General features: G+C 41.4%; 1 protein-coding gene and 1 non-coding gene across 9 annotated transcripts in view; one reads left to right on the top strand and one right to left on the bottom strand.

The window, feature by feature from the left end:
• The window catches only part of PHKA2 (phosphorylase kinase regulatory subunit alpha 2), a 73,879-nt gene that overhangs the window by 5,679 nt on the left and 45,159 nt on the right, over positions 1-23,041 (top strand). For all 8 annotated transcript variants that reach the window (XM_019666770.1, XM_019666764.1, XM_019666756.1 and 5 more), the window contains 3 exons: positions 18,136-18,294; positions 21,360-21,407; positions 22,320-22,488. In XM_019666770.1, coding sequence (XP_019522315.1) covers positions 18,136-18,294; positions 21,360-21,407; positions 22,320-22,488 — 376 coding nt within the window. The remainder of the gene's footprint in view (positions 1-18,135; positions 18,295-21,359; positions 21,408-22,319; positions 22,489-23,041) is intronic.
• TRNAT-GGU (transfer RNA threonine (anticodon GGU)) lies at positions 6,315-6,388 on the bottom strand. The gene has a single exon. It is a non-coding gene; the product is annotated as a tRNA-Thr (tRNA).

Raw genomic sequence — 23,041 nt, 5'->3', positions numbered from 1 at the left:
ATCCATAATTATAGTGGAAGCTTTAAAACTCCCCTCTCTCAGATACTAATAGATCAAGCACAGAAATAATTGGAACATAGAAAATTTGAGCACCATCAGAAACCAACTTGATGAAGTATACATACATAGAACTCTGCGCCTCACCAATAGAAAATAGTTATTTTTCAACCTTGCAAAGTTTATTTTTCAAAAATTGATGACAAATTAGGGTATAAAGCAAGTATCACAAAAAAACCCTGAAAAATCAACTTTATGCACGCCACATTTTTTTTTGCCAAAATGCAAGAAAATTAGAGAGCAATAACAAATGACTGCTAAAGCTCTCCCAAGTATGTTTGGAATCTTACTAAGCTCACTTCTAAATATATCTAAATAGATCATGGATATACATGTCATGGATATATACATGTGTCATGGATCTAAAAAGAAATTATAATGGAAATTATGAAATATTTAGAACTGAATAACAGGAAAAGCATTCCAAACACAAATTTATGGGATATAGCTAAAGTGGGATTTGAAGAGAAATTTATATCCTGAAATGTAATATAGTAGAAAAGAAGAAATATTTAAAAATTAATGAACTCAAGATTGCAAAGAGGACAACAGAGTGCACCCAAGAAAATAGAAGAAAGGAAATAATAAGATAGGAGTAATAAATAATGTAATATAAAATAAATAATAAAGATTGACAATATCAAAAGCCGTTTTTTAGAAAAGGCTAATTAAAAGCTAACCTTCTGGTAGGGCAATGGAAGAGGAGGCACAAATAAACAATATTAGGAGAAAATGGGAAAATACTCTGAATAATTTTTTACATAAATTCGAGAATATAAATGTGCGATTGCCTAGAAAAATGTTACCAATGTTAACTCAAAAAAACCCCAAAATCCTAATTAGACCATTAGAGCAATTGAATGAGTCAAAAAAATCCCAGTGCAAGATGGGTTTACAGACTAGGGCCATGGAATATTTAGAGGTTTATTTATTCATTTATTTTTGAGGGGGAAGGAATTTCACATTTATTCTGAGTGGGAAGAGAAGCCGTGAGAGGGTTTCGACCAGATGAGTGACACCTGAATAATGTTTGAGCAGGCTCACTTGTGAGAAAGCGGGGGAAATTCCCCTTTCCCTCCTCTGGTTCTCTTTGGCTGACCAAATAATCAGATCATCAGGAGGCAGATTGACAAGAGAAAATCAAATTAATCTCATGTGTATGGGAACTCCACATACATCAGAGTCAGAGACCCTGTATACATGAGAGGTTCAGAGATAGAAAGGGGAATTGAGGTATATAAGACATCCTGAGCTAAGTATGAGGTAAGGTGCTTTGGGAGCTTCAAAAGGTCATTGCAAGACTATAGGAGCAGATGTTTAGTAAATAGAAGTGTGCCCTGCCCTATAGGTAGGTCAAAAGAAGTTATCTCTGATACTCTCTTATGGGCAAGGCCTCTAATTCAAATTCTTCTTCTAGTGAAAGGGGGACAGAGGACGACAATATCTTTAAAGTCAGGAACATCAAGGATCCCCCCTATCACTCCTTTTAGGCATTGTAATTGTGACCCATGTGACAGACATGAAAAAGAAATGAGAGTTCTAGAGATGATCGTTATTTGCAGATATAAGTCCCATAGAAAACCCAGAACAACTGGAACTAGAGTTCTCAATTTTAAGAGTAAGTTTTGGTGTGATTTGTTATGCAGCAATAAATACTACAGAAGCTGAATCCTAAGAAAGTCTTTAGGGAACCAGCCACTTGCATAGTTGATTGGATTCAAGTTTCAGCCTTACTTGAGAGTTTGTTTCCGGTTGTTTACATAGCAGGTAACATCATTATTTAGCTTTTGGGTTTGTAAATATTCTCTTTTCATTACTTTTCTTAATAGCAAAGAAAAGTGCCAGAATAACCAAAAAATATTTTAAGTCTAAATGTTCTACTTCACAGTTTTCCTTTAATTAAATTGATTTCCTTCATTTATAGTAATTTTATATATGTCTATGATTGTATTCTACAATATAAACAAGCTATTCACAAAAGAGGAAACTAATAAGCATGTGAAATAATGGTTCACTTCACTAGTAGCCAGAAAAAGTAAAGCCCATCAAAACAATAAATTCAGACTGACACGTTGGCAACACTTTGAAAGCCCAATTCATTGAGTGTTGGCAAGGTTGTAGAGCAGGGATAGCTCTCATATACCACTCATGGAAAAATGTATTAGTTAAGATAGGCTCACTGCTGTAGCCAGCAAAGCCCAAAATTTCATTGACTAAACACAGAAGTTAATTTCTCAGTCATATAACAGCCTGTGGGTCCAGGTTAGTAGGGGTGACATCCAGAGACGGGAACTACAAGTGGCTTTGCCATCTTCAACATTGTAGCTCCTGAGGTCACCATGAATATTGACATCCAGCTGGTGGGTCAGGAAAGAGTATGGAAGATTGTTCATGGGAGAGTTTTATGGTCAAGACATGGAAGTGGTGTACTTCACTTCCATTCACGTTCCTTTGGCTGAAGATCAAATACATGGTTACATCTAACTGTCAGGAAGAAGGGGAAGTGGAACATAGCTGAATGCCTAGGAAGAAGAGAAAATTCAATTAGTGATTAGCTAGTTGTCAGTACCATAGAATCTATGCTATAGACTGTTGATTGGTACAGTCATCTTGAAAAACAGTTTGGAGATATTGATGAAACTGAAGCTATGCAGGCCCTATGACCCAGGAGGTTCATGTCTAGATAGAGCTATAGATATAAATATAGATGTAGGTGTATATGTGTGTGTGTTAATATATATACACGTACTAATGATGTGTTCTTGCCCATTGCCCAAGGAGACATGTATGAGGACATTTGTTGAAGCATTGCTTGTAAAAGAGAAAAATTAGAAAAAAAATGTAAATGTTTATCAGTTTGGAAATGGACAGAGATCTGGGCATAAATTGGAATATGAATGACCTAGACTTACATGTATCAAATTGGATAACCCTCAGAAATTTAAAGTTGAGTGAAAAAAAGCAAGTTATAGAAGAAAAAGTATAGTATGCTGCTATGTAGGTAGAACTTTAAAAACACCCCCCAATAATGCTCTGTTTTGCTTATGGACGCATTATTTGTTGTAAGAATTTTTTAAGCATGAACAGGAAAAATACATTCCAGCCTTGGAGTAGCTTTGCATTTCTCAGAGTGTGGTCCTCAGATCCCTTAGGATTCCTGAGCCCTTTTCAGGGCTGACAGATGGTTGCCTGGTCCCTGGGTCGATTAGAGAAAGCGCTTAATGGATAACATTTTGTCCTTTCTGGTATAATCCAGTGCCCTACCTTCTGTCACCTCCTAACTTCAACTCCTTTTGGGTACAGGCAGGAGAGCTTTTGCTGTGCCCTTTTCAGGATAGCCTTTAAATATTTTAGTGCCAGGTAGAAGCATTTGAATAATGATAATAACGAAAAAAAGTCCTTGAGTCCTCCATTTACAAATAGAGAATTGTAATAACACATTACAGGGGAGAGATTTAGAATTGTTTCAAGTTGTACAGGGATCCAAAGGATCATCTAGTCAGATCCCTCAGTCTCCTTTTACAGTTAAAGGATTCCAGATGAGAGAGAGAGTTGAGGGTACCTTTTTCAAGGTCATCCTTCTGGGGCGCTGACAGCCCCATGATAAGCACTCTGTCATGTAGGAAACAGGCCAGAGGGGTGGAGGTAAATACTTTAGATACTCCACATTGCTGTGACTACCAAATAAAGTTGCATTCTCCTTACTTTGTGTGTTAAAATACTGAAACTCTAATTGGTTATTTCTTTAAATATTGTGAGGCAGATGTGATATTTATTTCACTCTATCACATCTGCCTCACAATGGGTAGGGACAATATAATTAATGTTCACAAAATACATTTAGAGAAGTAGTTCTTAATCAAATGGGTTACAGACCCATTTGAGAATTTGTTAAAGGCTGAATAGGTCCTTTCCTGAGAAAAATGCTGGCACACAGGTTCTAGTAGTCTCCTGGAACTCCCTGTTGGTCCCTGCCCCGCCAAGGCCCATCTGTGGACTCCTAGCAGATCCCCTGGAGAGCCCAGATGCAGAATGACATTCCGAGCCTCCATGCTCGGAAGGAATAAAAGTCAGTCTTATAATTAAAACTATCAAATAGTGATACCCACAATTCTCCTGTTTGGGTGAAAGGTTACTAGTGCAGCACCCACTAATCCCTTGATACCTCAAACTTCAGGTGTCGGCCAGGAGGATACTGACAGCGCCACTGCGTTTGAATGTTTTCTGTAAGTTTCCACAACACCAGGCTAAGGACTGACATCTTAGTCATTCCCGCCTTATTATAGGAATTGGCGAGAGCCAAAGAATTAAAATCTCAGCACCTGAAGCTGCAGCTGAATAATACTGAATGTCAACTATAATTTAATATATATTGGGTTGTTGGAAAAGTCATGACGCATTTTTGCAATGAAAAACAGAAAAAATACATCATGACTTTTCCAACAACCCAGTATGTAGTCACAGGATATGGAGTACAGCATAGGGAATAGAGTCAATGGAATTGTAACAGCTATATATAATGTCAGAGGGGTAGTAGAATGGGGGAGGGGAGTTATCACTTTGTGAGGGGTGTAAATGTCTAGTACATTCTTTTGTACATCTGAAACTAAAAAAATAAATAAATAAAAGAATTAAAATCTCTTAAGAGAGTTGTAAAGCCATTTGCATGTTGGATTGTAGCTAAGGGGCCCAGAACAGTTTCTGTGAGTTTCGAAAGTTTTAACTTAATCACTGGGATCTGAAACCAAGCTGGACTGGAGTAGATGCCTGCAATGCTTGGCTCCTGACCCAGTTTATTTCCCTATAAGCCACCACTAGTCATATGAGATGGTGCAAAGGCCTAGGCCCAGGACAGCTCGCAGCTTGTGCATTATTTGTAAACCCATGGGGGAAGCTCTAATAAGCAGCAATTTAGGAAAAGACATCATTTGAAAGTGAGAACTGTGCACCCATGATCTCCTTAGGTAACACGTGAGGCCACTATGTATTACAGCTTAAGTTTTCAACATTATTCTCTGAATACCTGAGATTAACCCAGTGGTTCTCAACCTTCCTAATGCTGCGACCCCTTAATACAGTTTCTCATGTTGTGGTGACCCCCAACCATAAAATTATTTTCGTTGCTACTCTATAACTGTAATTTTGCTACTGTTATGAATCGTAATGTAAATACCTTTTTGTTTTCTGATGGTCTTAGGCAACCCCTGTGAAAGGGTAGTTCGACCCCCAAAGGGGTCACGACGCACAGGTTGAGAACCACGGGATTAACCTATCAAATTATACAAAATCTATCCTTTAAGCTAATGGAAAAAGAAAGTGTTAAGCAATCAGTATTCTCAATTACAGATGTAGTCATCTTAAAACAAATACTATTGTAATTTCTCTTAAAAAAACCCTCAAGTCCAAGGCATTGCCTTTTCCCATCCCTTTGGTTTTTTTTTTTTAAGATTTTATTGGGGAATTGGGGGAGGGAACAGCGTTGGGGAATCGGGGAAGGGGAACAGACAAGTTGGTGTCCTTTTGTTCTTCAGTCTAGTTGTGGAGGACGTCGCTTCACTGGCCCATGTTGGTGTTATGATCATTGCGCTCTTCCTGGGTGAGGCAGTCAGTCGCTGGCCATTGGACGGCCATTCACGGCAGCTCATGGCTGCTCACTCTGGCTGCCAGCCATTCACGGTAGCTCACGGCAGCCCACTGCAGCCCCACTGCAGCCTATGCCGTCACCAGCCACTCATGGCAGCCCAACTCCAGGCCGAGCTGTTGTTCACCAGCTTAGCTGTAGAGGGCGCAGTGTCACTGGCCCATGTGGGATCCGAACCAGCGGAACTGCTGCTCAGAGCTCATGCTTCCAAGCCAACTCTTAACCAACTGAGCCACTTGGCCAGCCCCCCTTTAATGTTTTAAGTGGTAGTTGCTAGAACAAAATCGCAGTACAACAAGTGAATTGAACCAGTTTTTAGAGTTTTTATAATAGAATTTTTCACCTTCTATGTTTTGCTCTACCAACATGGAGGCGGTGGGGGGCTGGTGAGTAATCATGTATTTTCAACCTTTACCCTAGTCTCTTCTGGGCATTTTATTTGAATAAAATTATACTTACCTTCCTTGGAAATGAGCAAGGCAGTAAATGCCCTTAGTGACTCTTTTTTATTTTATTTTTTAAAATTTTGTTGGGGGGACAGCCATGGTCATTGGTTACACATTGCTTTCATCTACAATGGCATAGTTGACTCTTTTAAGGAGGGGACAGCTCACGGTGGCCCATGCGGGGATTGAACCAGCAACCTTGGTGTTACCAGCACCATGCTCTAACCAACTGAGCTAACTGGTCACCCCCACTTAGCGATTCTTAATCCAAAGGAAAAAAGAAAAGACAGAGGGAGGGGTTAGCTGGAGGCCTCTGACCTCTGTCTCATGGAACATAAGAAAGGGAGCTCAGGGGTAGGCTTCACACAGGAGGGAGCATGTGAAGGAGACGCAGTTGCAGGATGCGCATTACAGGTGGAAGTGCATGTGCACAGGCCCGGAAGTGTGAGAGCAGAGAGTGTGCAGGAAACATTAATTCGGGTTTTCTGGGGGGCTAAGGAGGGAGTGTCAGCTGATTAGGCTGGATATGAGAGGAAGAACCGACAATCTAAGGGACTTAGCTTCTATCTTGTAGGATTGGAGAATTCTGAGCCAGGCAGTGAAGTCTCAATATTCTAGATCTTTCTGTTACCTCCCTTTGTGGAGAATGCATTGAAGGAACCAGTACTAGAGGCAAGGAGATCAGTAAGGAGCTATTCCAACTTTTTTGTGGGCAAAAGTAGCGGAAGACGGAATTTATACTTTTTTCTTTCTTTTTTTTTTAAAGTTCAGCAGTGTTATAACTCAGGAATTTATTTATACTCTTTGTGCCATTTTTTGGTGGGAAGCTGACAGCATTCATCTCTGTGCCCTCCAGCTAGAAATTGCAAAATAAATTAAGTAGTTTGGTGCTACATTCAAGGATATGTATTTTACCTTAATATTGCCTCAATCGTGGATGACTTTGATAGCAGCAAATAAATATTTTTGTGGTATCTAGTTCACGGGGGCTGTATAAGCATTCATAGTTGTATTTGTCAGGATCCTTTCAGTTGTGACAGAAACTCACCTCAAATGGCCTTTAAATACAAAAGAGAATTGATTGCTCAAATAATGGAAAAGTCCAAGGAATTGTTCTGGATTCAGGCATGGCTGAATTCTGGAGCTCAAATGATCAAGTATGTCTCTCTTCATTGCCTGGCCCCGTTTGACTTGTAGTGCGTTTATATTCTTCTAGAATGGTGGCCTGTGCAGAAAGAAAGCTTCTTCTATAGGGGCCCCAGTGAAAGTCCTGACTGAGAATGGTTCTCTGTTGGTCCAGCCTGGGTCACATGTTCATCCCTGAACTGTGCCCATATTGGCCAGGCCTGGGTCACATGTCTTTCCCTGCAGCTAGAGCCAGGGCCAAGAGGCAGGCGGCGATGGGTCAGCCCTACTAGAATCGCACTGTCAGAGCAGGGGAAATTACAGGCTATTACCAGACAGACAGAGGGAACAGCATTTCCACTGGGGCGGGGATGAAGTGAAGGGCCCAAGGGGACCCATGCTCTCCAATCTGTTTTGAAACCCCCTTTTAATAGAAAGGGAAACTGAGGCCCAGAGAACCTGAGTGATTTGCCCAAGATCACATAGCTAGGAAGTGGCAGAGCGGAGATTTGAATCCAGGTGTGTCTTATAGACAGTAGGGTCCATGCCCACCACTACATTGTATACTGTACCTCCTGTGTGGGATGGCCTTCAGGGCCCTTCTGCCCAAATAACCAGAGACTGAGCCTGTCTGTTCTATTTGGAAAGTTCTAAGTGTTAGGAAGTTCTTATGTGAGCTGAAGTTTGACTTGAGTTTAGTAGCCAAAAAAACCAAATCCCCCTTTCAGAGGACAACCTTTCAGCTCTTTGAAGATGCCAGCTAGCTCTCCCTTAAGCCTTCTCTAAATACCCGTCTTCTTCCCCTGTTCCCATGAGACGTAGCTTTTAGCCTTTCTGTAGTCCTGATCACCCTCTGGGTAGGTTCCAGGTAGTGAATGTTCCTTTTTTTTTCTCCTAATTTTATTGGGGAACAGCCATGGTCATGGGTTACACATTGCTTTCATGTTGCAATGGCATAGATGACTCTTTTAGGGAGGGCCCAGCTCACAGTGGCCCATGCGGGGATCAAACCGGCAAGTTTGGTGTTATCAGCACCATGCTCTAACCGCCTGAGCTAACCGAGCACCCCCTGTGACTGTCCCTTTTAAAACATGGTGCTTGTCAGTGACAAAATATGCCAGATGTGCTCTGCCAGGCTGGCAGTTCAATGAGACTCTTGTTTCCCTTGTTCTGAAAATTTATTCCATGAATACAGCATTGGCTTTTTGGTATCCATTCACATGCTGTTGGTAGGTTGCTATCAAAACTTGCAGTCAATGTTGTACAGCTGAAATTTCTTGTACCTAAGTACTGGGGCAAGATGTGGCTGGGTCACAGGGTGGCTGCTGGGGTGGGAGGGGAGTGATTTGAAAAAGAGAGAAGGGGCTCTGTTTAAAGATGTGTTGGGGGTCTGGGGGTGGGAGTATACGTGTATAGGGAGCTGAATCAACTCAGATGTGTGGGAGTGATGCTAATAAAATTAGTTCAGCAGACATTTATGAAACATGTGAGCCCAATAAATTCTTGTTGAATTCTGTCTAGTTTCTTTCAATGTGTTGTCAAGTCCAAAAGCATGCTGCTGTTCTGGTATTGGCTCAGCATCCAATTTGCAGTCCGTACATGACCCTCCCCTCACATGCACACGCCCTCGGAAAAACAGTAGATGTCACCATTTCAGCATCTCTGCTCTCTTTTATTAAAATCTGCCCCATCCCCTGCCTGCTTGAGAATCATCTTTGTTCTGCCACCAGCCGAGAAGATTGTATACATGCTGTTTCTTGAGCTTGTATGAAGAAGACTTTAGCCTTTATGTTTTTCATTTTTCAAGTAGGTCATTATAGGTTGAATATGTGTTTTTAAACTACACACATCCACACCACCATAGGGACTCATGTAGCCAGTCTTCTCCGGTCCCCCTCCATCACTGTACCCTCCTACCCCCACTGATATTCACTGCCCTATGCTCTGCCTTCTTAAACGTTACCTCTGTCCTGTGAATATACTATTCTGTAATTCACCCATCTCTTCCCTGAGTCTAGCAATAAGCCACTTCCTGTGTTTGAAGCTGCTTGCTGTTTTCGTCACTTTTCTACTTTTAAAGCAAAACTGAGGCTTTACCTCCTGTTTTAACCATTCCCGAGATTCATGCTGTGCATGCCTTACTTGCTTCTTCAGGGTTTTCTGAAGAAAAACTGAACAGAAGAGCATACAGAATAATAAAACAAGCATTCTTAAAGGGAAAATTACTTGTATCAGCTATGCATAACACAAATATATATAAATTGATAATATAGATAATTTTAGTATCTTTGAAAAGATATTTCGGACTATAAATCAGTAAAAATATAACCTTTATTTTATATTTGTTCATTTAATTATTTAGCACCGCACTAGGCCATGACCTTGGATTAGAACAGTAAACAGAATAGACAGTGCCCTTAGGAAGCTTAAAGCGTGGAAACAGTGCTTAAGATTATGCCAGAAAGATATCCCATTTTCATGGATCAGAAGACTTAAAATGGTTCAGATGATATTGCTCCCCAAACTGATCTACAAACTCAATGCAGTCTATCAAGATCCCAGCTGCTTTTTTTGCAGAAATTGACAAGCGTATCCGAAAATGCCTATGGAAATGCAAGGGACACAGAATAGTCAAAACAATCTTGAAAAAGAACAGCAAAGTTGGAGGACTCACACTTTCTGATTTCAAAACTTACTAGAAAGCTAACAGTAATGGAGACACTGTGATACTGGCATAAGGATAGACATACAGATGAACTGAACAGAACAGAGTTGAACAGAATTGAGAGTTCAGAAATAAACCATTCATTTTCCACAAGGGTGCCAGGACAATTAAATGGGGAAAAGAATACTCTTTTCAACAAATGGTACTGGAACAATTGGATATCCACATGCAAAAGAATGAAGTTGGATCCCTTCCTTATACCATACACAAAAATTAACCTAAATATAAGAGCTAAACCTGTAAAACTCTTAGAAAAAAACATAGGAATAAATCTTCCTGACTTTGGGATAAGTGAAGCCTCCTTAATATAATATCGAAAGCACAAGCAACAAAAGGGAAAAATAGCTAAACTGGACTTCATCAAAATGTAAAACTTGTTCTGCAAATGATACCATCAAGAAAGTGAAAAGACAATCCACAGAATGGGAGAAAGTATTTGCAAATCATACAAGTATTTGCATACATATGAGACTTAATTCAAGAATACATAAAGAACTCTTACAACTCAAGATTAAAAAGATTACCCAATTTAAAAATTGGAAAATGATCTGAATAGACATTTCTCCAAAGAAGATATACAAATGATCGATAAGCACATGAAAAGATGCCCAATATCATAAGCTATTAAGGAAATGTGAATCAAAACCATGAGATGCCATTTCATACCTATTATCATAGCTACAATCAAAAAGATAATAAGTTTTGGTGAGAATAGGAAGAAATTGGAACCCTCCTACATTTTACATGTAAAATGGTATGGCTGCTTTGGAAAACAGTTTTACAATTTCTCAAAATATTATACATAGAGTTGCCATACAACCCAGCAATTCCACTCCTAGGTATATACCCAAGAAAACTGACAACACACATCCACACAAAAACTTGTACATGAATGTTCATAGCAGCATTATTTATAATATCCAAAAAGTGGAAACAAACAAAATGCCCATCAACTAATGTATGGAAACGTGAAATGTGATATGTCCATACAATGGAATATTATTTGCAATAAAAAGGCATGAAACAGTGATACATCTACAACACTGATAGACCTTGAAAACATGCTAAGTGAAAGAAGCCAGTCACAAAAGACCACGTAATGTATAATTCCATTTATATGAAAGGGCCACAACAGGCAAATCTATAGACATAGAAAGTAGATTAGTAGTTGACTAGGGCTGGAGGAATGGGGGTCAAGGTAGATGGGAAGTGACTGATAATGGGTATGGGGTTTCTATTTGGGGTGATGAAAATATTCTAAAATTGATTGTGGTGATGTTTGCATAAATCTGTGACTAGCAAAAAAACATTGCATTGTACCCTTTAAATGGGTTAAGTGTGGGGTATGTGAATTGTATCTCAATAAAACTTTTTTTTTAAATGAATGTGCCAGAAATCAGTACATTTTTTTCTCCATCACTATAGTTTTGTCTTTTCAAAACCGTCGTGTAAGTGGAATCATGGTATGTAACCTTTGAGCATGACTTCTTTCACTTAGCATAATGTATATGAGATTCATCCAAGTTGTGTGTATCAATAATTGTTCTTTTTCATTGCCAAGTAATATTTATTGTATGGATATACCACAGTGTGTTTATCCATTTACCCAAAGAAGAATATTTGAACTGTTTCCAATTTTGGGCAGTTATGAATCGAACTGGTTTAAACATTCACGTAAAGTCTTCATTTCTCTAGGGTAAATACCTAAAAGCGAGATTGCTGGGTTGTAGCGTAAGTGTGTTCAACTTTATTAGAAACTGTCAAACTGTTTTCTAGAATGACAGCATCATTTTGCGTTCCCACTAGCAATGAATGAGGATTCCAGTGACTCCACACCCATGTCAACAATTAGTATTGGCCATATTTTTTATGTTTGCCATTTTAATAGGTATGTAGTAGTATCTCATCATGGTGTTAATTTGCATTTCCTTAATAGCTAATGATGTTAACCTTCATTTTATGTGCTTATTTTTTATCCATATACCCTCTTTGTCGGAGTGTCTGTTCGAGCTGTTTTGTTTTTTTTTAAGATTTTTATTGGGGAATTGGGGGGATGGGAACAGTGCTGGGGAATTGGGGGAAGGGGAACAGACAAGTTGCTGTCGTTTTGTTCTTCAGTCTAGTTGTGGAGGACGTTGCTTCACTGTCCCAAGTTGGCACCATCATTGCGCTCTTCCCGGGCGAGGCACATCAGTCGCCGGCTTCTGGATGCTGCTCACTGCGGCTGCTGGCCGCTCACGCTGGCTGCTGGCTACACACAGTAGCCCATGGCAACCCACTGCAGCAGGGACTGCAGCCTATGCCGTCGCCGGCGACTCACAGCAGCCCAGCTCCAGGTTGAGCTGTTGTTCAGCATCTTAGCTGTGGAGGGCAGTGTCACTGGCCCTCATATGTGGGATCCGAACCGGGGCCCTCTGGCATTCCAAGCCAGTTCTTAACCATCGCGCCACTCGGCCGGCCCTGGTTTTGTTTTTTTACCAATTTTTAAATTGGGTTGTTTTCTTATAGTTGAGTTTTGAGAGTTCTTTATTCTGGATACAATTCCCTTGTTGAATATGTGACCTGCAAATAGTTTCTCCCAGTCTACAGCTTGTCTTTTTATCTCTTAACAGTGTCTTTTGCAGAGCAAAAGTTTTTAGTTTTGATAAAGTACAGACTATCTATTTTTCTTCTGTGGATGGTGCTTTTCGTACCATGGCTAATTCTGTCTAAGTCTAGGTCGTGATTTTTTTCTATGCTTTCTTATATAAGTTTCAAAGGTTTACATTTTATATTTAGATATGTGATCCCTTTTGTGTTAGCTTTTATGTAAGGTGTAGGATTTAGATTGAGATTCATTTTCTTACATACGGATGTCCAGTTATTCCAACACCATTTATTAAAAAGGTTTTCCTTTCTCCCTTTATCTTTAGACCTTTGTGAAAACTCAATTTGTCATTTGTATGGATCTATTTCTGGACTCTCTATTCTGTTCTAGCTACTATGTGTCTATCCCTTCGCCTCTTGTTAGGTGCATACACTTTTAGGATTGTTATGTCTTCATGGTAAACTGACCCTTTCATAATTATGTAACACCCCTCTGTGTCCCTGGTAATTCTCTTTGCTGTGAGTCTACTTTGTCTGATATTAATAACTCAATTCCTTTTCCCTCTTCCTCCTACCCTACAGAGTACCAATTTCCGTTAATAACTTTAATACTTTTTTGTTATAAGCCACAAAGCAAAAGGCCTGTGCTTCATCACCATCTTAATCTCTGATCACTTCAGATTCACTGATGGCTAGCTAGTCTGTGTGTGTGTGGGCGGGGGGGACCCAGGCCACCATAGCTGGCAAGTGAGATCACCATGGCAGAATAATTGTTCACAGTTATTCACATAATAGTTGTTTACAATTATTTCTTCCCATCTGGGGGAGGATTCCACATCTCTACCCTGTTGAATTCAGGAATTGCCATGTAACCAGCTTTTGACCATTAGATGAGTGGAAGTGATATGTGTCAGTTCTGACCACAGTCTTAAAAGCAGCTCATAGTTAGCTGTGTCTTTCTTCTTCTGTGCCATGAGATGGGCAGTGTTGTGGGCACAGGCTGCTCCTGTAGCCTGGTTCCTAAAGGAAAGATAACAGAGCAGAACCACAGCTGACCCGGAGTGGACAATGAGAAATAGACATTTGTTGTTATAAGTCACCGCAATTTCAGTATTGTTTGTTCCTATAACATAGGGGCGACGCCCTGGGCTCAACCCATTCTAGGTTAGAGCCTTACCCTTTTTTCTCATAAACAGGAGCCAAGAGGGGCACTTTCCTAAATTAGAAATGAAGTGGTGGAGAAGGTAAGAGAGGCCAAGAAATAACTGAAGTTAGAGAACAGACTGTGCAGCTGTTGGTCCCTTGCCCTTGATGAAACACAACTTGTTAGGCTCATCTGTCTCGGGCCTCTTCTAGAGTTTAAGGATGTCATTGTCCCCTCCCCTGCAGCAGGTCTTGGCGCAGGTCTGTCCTGTCTCCTCTTACACTGCATTGGGCCACTACCGTTGACTCTTCGTAGCTATCCTTGTAGCTGCCATTGACCAAACTCTGCCGCACCTTCTTCGTTTATGGCTCCTGTCACCTCAGGAAATAGTTGTCGAGTGGGAGAGTGGCTCTTCTTGCAGAGTTTGTCACTGATATTTATTTGTTTTTTAGGCAAAGTACACCGAGAATTTAGTAAAAATAAAACAAAGAGAAGATTTATATAAGTGAGCACAATTCAGAGCTAACGAAGGGGAAAGGCAAAGACGAGGGTGGAGAGTTGCCCGGGTTTTGTCTCAACCATATCAATGGGACAAAATACATCCACTAGCAGTGTTAACAGTGAAAATAAAAGAGGACACCCAGGCATCATTTTCTTAATGAAAATAATGAGGGTTACATCGAGCTAACTTGCAGATTCTTCCCTTAACCATGTATCTTCATCTGATTTCCTGAACTAATTACATGAAAAAGAAATAATGTGAATGAAATCGGCTGAAATAGGTCAATAATATTAATGTGGTTTGCAGTTATTGAGCACTGATTTGTGCCGGACACAGTCTAAAATGCTTGATACAAAGTAACTCATTTTTTTAAAAGATTTTTATTGGGGAATTGGGGGGATGGGAACCGTGCTGGGGAATTGGGGGAAGGGGAACAGACAAGTTGCTGTCCTTTTGTTCTTCAGTCTAGTTGTGGAGGACGTTGCTTCACTGTCCCAAGTTGGCACCATCATTGCGCTCTTCCTGGGCGAGGCACATCAGTCGCCGGCTTCTGGACAGCCGCTCACTGTGGCTACTGGCTGCTCACGCTGGCTACTGGCTACACACGGTAGCCCATGGCAACCCACTGCAGCAGAGGCTGCAGCCTATGCCGTTGCCGGCAACTCACAGCAGCCTAGCTCCAGGTTGAGCTGTTGTTCAGCATCTTAGCTGTAGAGGGCAGCATCACTGGCCCTCCTATGTGGGATCTGAACCGGGGCCCTCTGGCGTCCCAAGCCAGTTCTTAACCATTGTGCCACTCGGCCGGCCCCAAAGTAACTCATTTAATCCTCACAAACCCATGAGGACTAGGTGCTGTTCTAATCCCCATTGAGAGATGGAGACACTAAAGTCATTTGGTCAAAGTCACAGCTGGATTGTGGTAGAACTTTGAACACAGGCAGTCTACTTCCAGAGCCTGTGCTTCTCAGCCCAAAACACTGAAGGTTATGTGTGGGGACAGATACAATTAAATTATATTTTTAAAAGATTGGAAAGCAGCATATTGGCTAAAAGGACATATCTGAAGCCATAGGTTTAGCCTGGACAAAGACACCGACCTTCCTCCTGTTGTCTGTAACTTGCCCGTTTGTGGCTAGCTTGTAAAATTGCATCAGGTATGGAGGCCTTTCATTCTCCCTCCATTTAAATAGCTGAAGTAAGCAGAACACCCTAGTGCTCTAAAGCGATGGACCTGTTGGGTGGTCCACAAAAATCAGTGGGTGAGAAGGCAGGTGATGCAGCACAATCTACCTCTAACTAGGGAAATAACTCAAAGACAAAACCATTGGGCATCCTTATAAGAAGGGACAGTGCACCGGAGATCACAGCGAATCTCTCAGTCTATTTCAGTTTGTATGAATCACATCAAAATGAAACTTCCCGCATCTTCTTCCAACACAACGCATTATTTTTTACAAACTTAAAGAGAGAAGCAAGACTTAGTCATCCCGGGCTGCTCTAACAAAATACCATAGACTGGGCGGCTTAAACAACAGAAACATATTGCTCAGTTCTAGAGGCTGGAAGTCTGACATCAGGGCACCAGCGTGGTTGGGTTCTGGGAAGAGCCCTCTTCCGGGTTGCAGGCGGCTGACTTCTTGTTGCATCCTCGCATGGCAGATGGAGAGCAAAAGCTGGCTGGCTCTCTGATCTGTTCTGATAAGGGCACTAATCCCATTCATGAGGGCTCCGCCTTCATGACCTAATCACTTCCCAAAGGCCCCACCTTCTAATACCATCACATTGGTCATTAGGATTCAACATATGAATTTTGGGGAGACATAACCATTCAGTCCATAACTGGAAGTATTCTTTTTTGCTGAGTGCAGTAGCACCCCAATTTCACATGGCTTCCATATGCAGATTTGAATATGGGGGTTTCCAAAACACCAAACTGCTTCTCTGTAGTTTGGAACAAGGGGTTCAGACAGTCCAGCTCTGGTTGGGAATGAACTAATCCACTTCAACAGTTAAGTCCAAACTAAAGGATCACAGAGGTGACTTTCAGTTAACAGGACAGTGACATTTCATAATCCAAACCACACTTGGCTCTTTGTGCAAGCGGTCACTGCTGTGTCATCGGAAGGCTGTTTGTCTCAGGGGACTCTCGGTTGATGGTTACACCAGGAAGGGGCCGAGTCCTTTCTGTGGATGTCCTGATGGTTTCCTGTCCTGGGGTTAGTCAACGGGCCTCAGAACAGATAAAGATGCTTATGTTATACATTGTTGGTGCATAGTGGTTTTTTTTAAAAGAACTCCAGCAGTCCACTGTTGGAATAAGACTTGTATTCACTCAACCATGCCTAGACTTCAGTTCTAGTTGACTTTAAAATCATTGATTTATAGTTGTTGGCTGTAGGACTATGTCAATACACTGAGTGCTGTTGCCCCTGAGAGCAGTACCTGTTGAGTTTTAGATGTTTTTAAAGAGGGCATAGATTAATTAAAGGAGAGTCGAATATTTAATTCCTTTGGTGGGACCATTTGAAATGATGTCAATGTTTTGGTTTTTTTTTAACCCAATAACCTTGGCAGTGTCATTTTGAAAGTACCTAACAGAGTTTTTTCATGAGCCATCTTATAAATAATTTGACACCCTTTTGAGTAATACTTTTTTTTTAAAGCTGGCAAGGCTCTGATTGTTATCATGTATTTTATTAGATATATATTTTTTTGCATATTTTCAGGAAAAATCAACAGAGGCTTTATCTCTGTGGGATATCTTTCCCTATCTTATCCATTTCATTTCTAGGTACAGAGTTTATTAGGACTGGCTTTCAAAAATATAGCTTTATTGAGGTATAATTTACTTACCATACAATTCATCTATTTAAAGTATACAATTTAGTGGTTTTAGTATATTCACAGAGTTGTGCATCATCCCTACAATTAATTTCAGAACACTTTCACCCAAAGAAAGGGGGAAAAAACTGCTAGCCATCACTTTCTCCCCATTTCCTCCCACTCCACCCCGACCTCCAGCCCTAGGCAACCACCAATCAACTTTCTATCTCTATTGTTTTGCCTATTCTGAACGTTACATATAAATGGAATCGTATAATATTTGGCCCTTTGTGACTGGCTTTTTTTACTTAGCATAGTGTGTTCAAGCTTCATCCATGCTGTAGTACGCATCAGTACCTCATCCCTTTTCATTGCTGAATAATATTTTATTGTTTGCGTAGACCACATTTTGTTTATCCATCAGCTAATGGACATTTGGGTTATTTCTTCTTTGCGGGTATTATGAATAATGCTGCTATGAACATTGTGTACACGTTTTGTGTGTGAGGTTGTGGCTTTTTAGTGGCTCAGCTGCCCTTTTAAATACCAGTGGTATCATGGCTAAATAGAACCCCCCGATGTCCTCTTGCTCAGCACCTCCTTTTTAGGCACATGAAGTATCTGGATTATAGACGAGGCAGCTGAGACCCAGATAGGGTAGGCAACTTCCCTGGGCAGACAGAGCTAGCTAGAGTGGTGGAGTGGGACCCCGCTCCCAAGTTCAATGCTTTACCAATTGGTGTGGAAACCTGCAGGCAGAAGAAGACCTAAGGCCCGCAGTGCACAGATCCATAAAAGTCTTGCAGGCTTTTTCTGTTTGCACTTTCTTCTGTTTGTCCCTTCCCACAGTGTGATCCCATCTGAAAGCAAAAGAACAAGTACTGCAAAGTTAAAAGGTTCCTTTGAGATTTCCTTAGCGATGTCACTTTTTGCCTAAGATCACACTGTTGATGACAGAGCAAGGACTGGAACTCTGGTCTTTACATTCCTTGTCCCCACCCTTGTTGTGCCCTGAGGGCAAGCATTCATGACCCTGGAGCTGGGTGAAGGGTGCTGTTAAGTCATTTTGTGTCTCTTCTCTAATAGAATCCCGTCACAGGGCTGCTATCCGCCAGCCATGAACAGAAGGATGCCTGGGTGCGGGATAACATCTACAGCATCCTGGCCGTGTGGGGCCTGGGCATGGCCTACCGCAAGAATGCCGACCGTGATGAGGACAAGGCCAAGGCCTACGAATTGGAGCAGGTAATGCTGACTTGTATCCGTTTCTTGGCCACTCTGCACCTTTTCCTTGAATCGAAGAGCCTACAAGGAAGTAGCTGTGTGTGCAGAACAGTTTGGTGCAGCTGTTGCCCCCATTTCTGCTATAGAATATTTTGGAGAGGCACTTTGGTGGTTTCAATCTCTCATTTGCCTTTCTCTAAGATTTTTCCCTCCAAAAAATAAAAAAATTAAAAAAAAACACCAAATAGGAAAATAAAGCATCCAAATTTCTAATTAGCTACATTTCTCTCACACATTTTGTCAATTTTATACATACTCATATGTGAAGTTATATAAACTATTATGATTGTTTTTCAAAAGTCAGTACACATTCCAAAGTGTGTGCTCCTTTCAGAGTACTCACGTTGAAAGGATACTTATCCAAACAGCATTGCCAGTGCTTAAAACATTTTTGGAATTTCCCTTCAAAATGCCTTTCTAGTTTGAGCCATTCCAAAGCAGTTTTATTAATTTATAATCGCCCTCTAATTTTGAACCAGATTGATTTTTGTCCAGTTTTCATGCCTATTACCCTACAGCACAATGAAGTCCTTTGACTGGTTTCCAAAATCAGAAATCAAGATACCCACCGAAGGAAAGATTTGCAGTCATTGAGTATATAACAAAATAACCCGTCCCTGAGCACAGGGGGTATTTTCAGAATGTTTTGAGTGATAGCGTTAAATAAGGAGCATTGACACATAAAAGTATAGTTCTCTTGGCACGAGAGCCTCTGGGATTTATCTTTGATTCGTATATTCCACAGCCAGTGGACCATCCGGTCCAGGGAGAGTTCTTATGGCCCAGCCGGTGCTTGTTTACAGCAACCAAAGTGGGCATGAGTGACAGGCAGCCTTGACAGCAGTAGTGGGGCTAAGAGAGGAGGCCTCTCTGTGGGAGCAAGGCCAGGACAGTTTGGATTTGACTAACATGCTGAGTGTTGAGGTGTGAAATCACCCAGTCTTGTAGGTAAGGCAAGAATGGGTAGTTTTTTAAATGCCTACAACAAGCATTGACTGCTCTTTCAAGAAGTTGGATGGCTATTAAGGAAGTGAATCATTCATTTAGTAGTATAAAAATTTGATGTCTGTGTCCTCCAAACTTCCCATCCTTCTTTGGGACAAAATCAGAGTAAAGCCATGTCTGTCTGCATGTGCGTGTACTCGCACGGCGCGCGCGCGCGCGCACACACCCACACACACACCCACAACTTACCTCTACCTCTCCTCTGTGAGCAATTTCTGATCCAGGTTAGAGTTGACTAGATTTGCTGCTCCGTGACTGACAATTGCAAGGCACAAACAGGCCACATTGTTTGATTTGTTGAATGTGGCTCATAACTAAAGGACACATCTCCCTTGATTATGGAAAATGACTCAAGATCTTTCCGTGTTCTTCAGCAGGGATGCTAGTGCATTTAGGGCTTAGGCAGTAAGTCCAGCTATTCACGGTGTGAGACTGTCCCACGCATTGCCAAACAAGTAGGGTCCTTGGTCCTCACTAAATGCCAGTAGCCCCCACCCCCATCATAGTGACAATTAAGATGCCTTCACTGCCACATTTCCAGGTGCTCCCCCACTCCTGGGGGATGGTAATGTCACCCCGAGTTGGGAACCACTCTGCTTCTTCATAATGGAACAATAACTTTTCTTTATTTGAAGGGAAGTCAAATTGGCAAATGTTTGTGCTATACACTGTAGGAAATGTTAACTATAACAATGTTAATTATACCTTATAGTTATGAAGTAATGTTTTCTGCCTCTTTTAAGTGAGTAAACCAAGATTATATTCTAGAATCCTAGGATTTTCGAGGCAGAAGATCTGAAGGACAATCCATTGCAGGGTTTTTTTCTGGCCGTCAGCTTTCAGAGCCCTTCACTACACCTTCCCCTGCAAACCGCATACATCCTGTAAGAGGAGATGCTCATGGCCCTGGCAGGGAGCTTCTTTCAGCCAGGCTGCTTTGACTGACAAAATATCCCATTTTCCAGCCATTTGTGAAGTAGTTTTATAGTGATATGTTTAAAAAAAAAAGAAATTTTATTGGAGAACAGTGTGTTTTCCAGGTCCCATCAGCTCCAAGTCAAGTCATTGTCTTCAATCTAGTTGTGGAGGGCGCAGCTCCTTGGCCCATGTGGGAATCGAACTGGCAACCTTGGTGTTATGAGCCCTGCGCTCTAACCACCTGAGCTAACCGGCCACACCAGTTTTATAGTGTTTTTAATAGGACATATTAAGACCAGTTTTTCAGTGGGCTAGAATTGTGGAGGAAATAGGAGGCCACATAACATATTGACTAAGAGCTCAAATTCTGGAGTCAGACGGCCTGGGCTCTGTCCCAGTTCCACCTGCTGCCAGCTGGGAAACTTTAGCAATGTTGCTTCATCTCGCTCAGCCTCTGGTTCCTCATCTATAAAGCAGGGTAATAATAACACCCACCTCTTAAAGTTGTTGTAGGAATTAGAGAGAATCCAGGTAAAGCATTTTGTACAATGCTTGGGCATAGTGTCTGATTATCATAGTATTATTGTTATTATTTATAATGATAATAAGTAGAATAATGGGTTGCAATACATATTCTTAAGAAACCTTGGTGGCTACTTGCATTTTGTAAGAACTTTTACTCAATAGTCCAGTCATGGAGTCACAGATTGCTATTTTGGCACAAAGCGGCATTACTTTGGGGCAGCCTGGTGGACTTAAATCATCCTTAGCAGAACAAAAATAAATTACTAAGAATCATGACATAAAGCCCCAGGGAACTAGGCTTATGCAGTTGTCTCGCTGAAATATCAGGACTCACTGGATTTCAGAGCCAAGAGGTGCCATTTGGTCTAGCCCTTTTATGTGAGATAAGTCTGTACGTCAAGATTTTATTTGTGATGGAGTGGAGAGGTGGAACTAGCTAACCAATCAGATTACTCCTGTATGCTTGGGATCTGCTTCTCAGGGAATCCTTCAGGCAGCGCTGGCTTACCAGCCATGGGGTGAGGTTTTCATGGAGCAGGGAAGCTTGGCTTGTCACTGACCCTATTTTATTTTTGCAGAATGTGGTGAAACTCATGCGGGGTCTTCTCCAGTGCATGATGAGACAGGTAGGCGGACAACGACAAATACGTGTGGGGGTCACCTGAGTGGGCATGTCATCATTTTCATGGTGACACCTAACATTCTTAAAGCATTTTGAACTTTTCTTCTCAAGATGAAGAGAAATTGAAAATATTTTGCTTACTTTCCCCTTTTAAAATTATCTTCGACACTTTTGTTACAATATAGACCCGCAGACTCAAAGGACACTTTCTCAGAGTCTCTTTTAAAGAGTCACTTGTGTAAAAGGAGAACATGCCCTTTTTTAAAAAAACGAGGAAGAGAACACTGTTTTTAAAAACCACTCCTAGAAAGCCATGTACTGTTATTTATTCTGTTGAGTTTATAAAAGGGTTTATTTTCATTTGAGTGGAAAGCTTGAGTTCTAAAACTTGACATTACTATTTACCAATATTTTCAGTGAGCAGTAAATAAAACAATTTACAATGTAGCACATACTATATACAGAACATCATACTAGAATCTGCAATAGATGCAAAGATGACTACAATACCATCCCCACCCTTAATTAGCATGTGCCCGGCTGGTCTTCAAAGACACAGTTACTCTTCTCCTGTCAACATAACAGGTCCTCTTCCTTCCCTCCCTCACTGAATGCCTACCATGTGTCACAGCTCATGCTGGGGATACACAGACAACGAAACCTCTTGGCTTGACCCCTCGCCCTGTCAGAGATTGTTAAAATCCCACTGGGCTGGGACATTCCTGGAGATGGCAGGAATAATCCCCCACACAACCCCTCTGTGTGGTGCTCACCAGTGAATACCCGCTGCCTTCCATCCCTCTGGCTCCCAGAGGTCACAGATAAGAGGTCAGCATCCAGGAGATTGACCCTGGGTGTGGCCTCTGCCAGCCATGAACCCCTTAGCTATGTAGAGCGGGCTTGCCTTCTCCCTCAGGTGGATAAAGTGGAGAAGTTCAAGCATACGCAGAGTACCAAGGACAGCCTGCATGCCAAGTACAACACCGCTACCTGCAGCACCGTGGTGGGCGACGACCAGTGGGGGCACCTCCAAGTGGATGCCACCTCCCTCTTCCTTCTGTTCCTGGCCCAGATGACTGCCTCTGGTGAGCCCGGGCCATTTGAGCCCATGGTACAGGGAGTGACCATCCAGAAGGGGGCAGAGAGGAGCAGACATTGATCAGTATTCAAAATAAGTTATTTCTGGGAAGAGCAATCACGCTTCTTTATAATATGTGCGCTGACTCTGTGACATGCCACCAGCCTGCTGAGCACTTGCAGGATGAGGGCTGTTGAGCCAGTTCTATTAGCATCACTTTAGTTGATCCTAAAACTTCCTTTCTGTCACTGTCACCTGGTTACTGGACCAACCTAGATCAGATGTACCTTCAACAGTTGAAACATCTGCAGACAGTGTCATGCTGCCTCTGAAAGTTTTTTCCCCAAGACTTTATCAGTCTTGATAAACCATGATTAATTTAACTGTTCCTTTATTCCTTTTTTTTGGCTGCTATAACAATGTTTCAATACCAACTTTCACCCTATATCTATTTGCTTCCTTCTGTTAGATATCATTCAAAGGCTACTCATACATAGTACCAGTTGTTTTTAGAACATTTGACTAGTTAAAAGTCCCTACAGTGATGTAAGAGTACATAT

The sequence above is a fragment of the Hipposideros armiger genome, unplaced genomic scaffold (genome assembly GCF_001890085.2).
Source record: "Hipposideros armiger isolate ML-2016 unplaced genomic scaffold, ASM189008v1 scaffold_13, whole genome shotgun sequence".
Taxonomy (NCBI): domain Eukaryota; kingdom Metazoa; phylum Chordata; class Mammalia; order Chiroptera; family Hipposideridae; genus Hipposideros; species Hipposideros armiger.
Note: the sequence above shows the minus strand (reverse complement) of the source record. Positions and strands in the feature narration are given on the sequence as shown.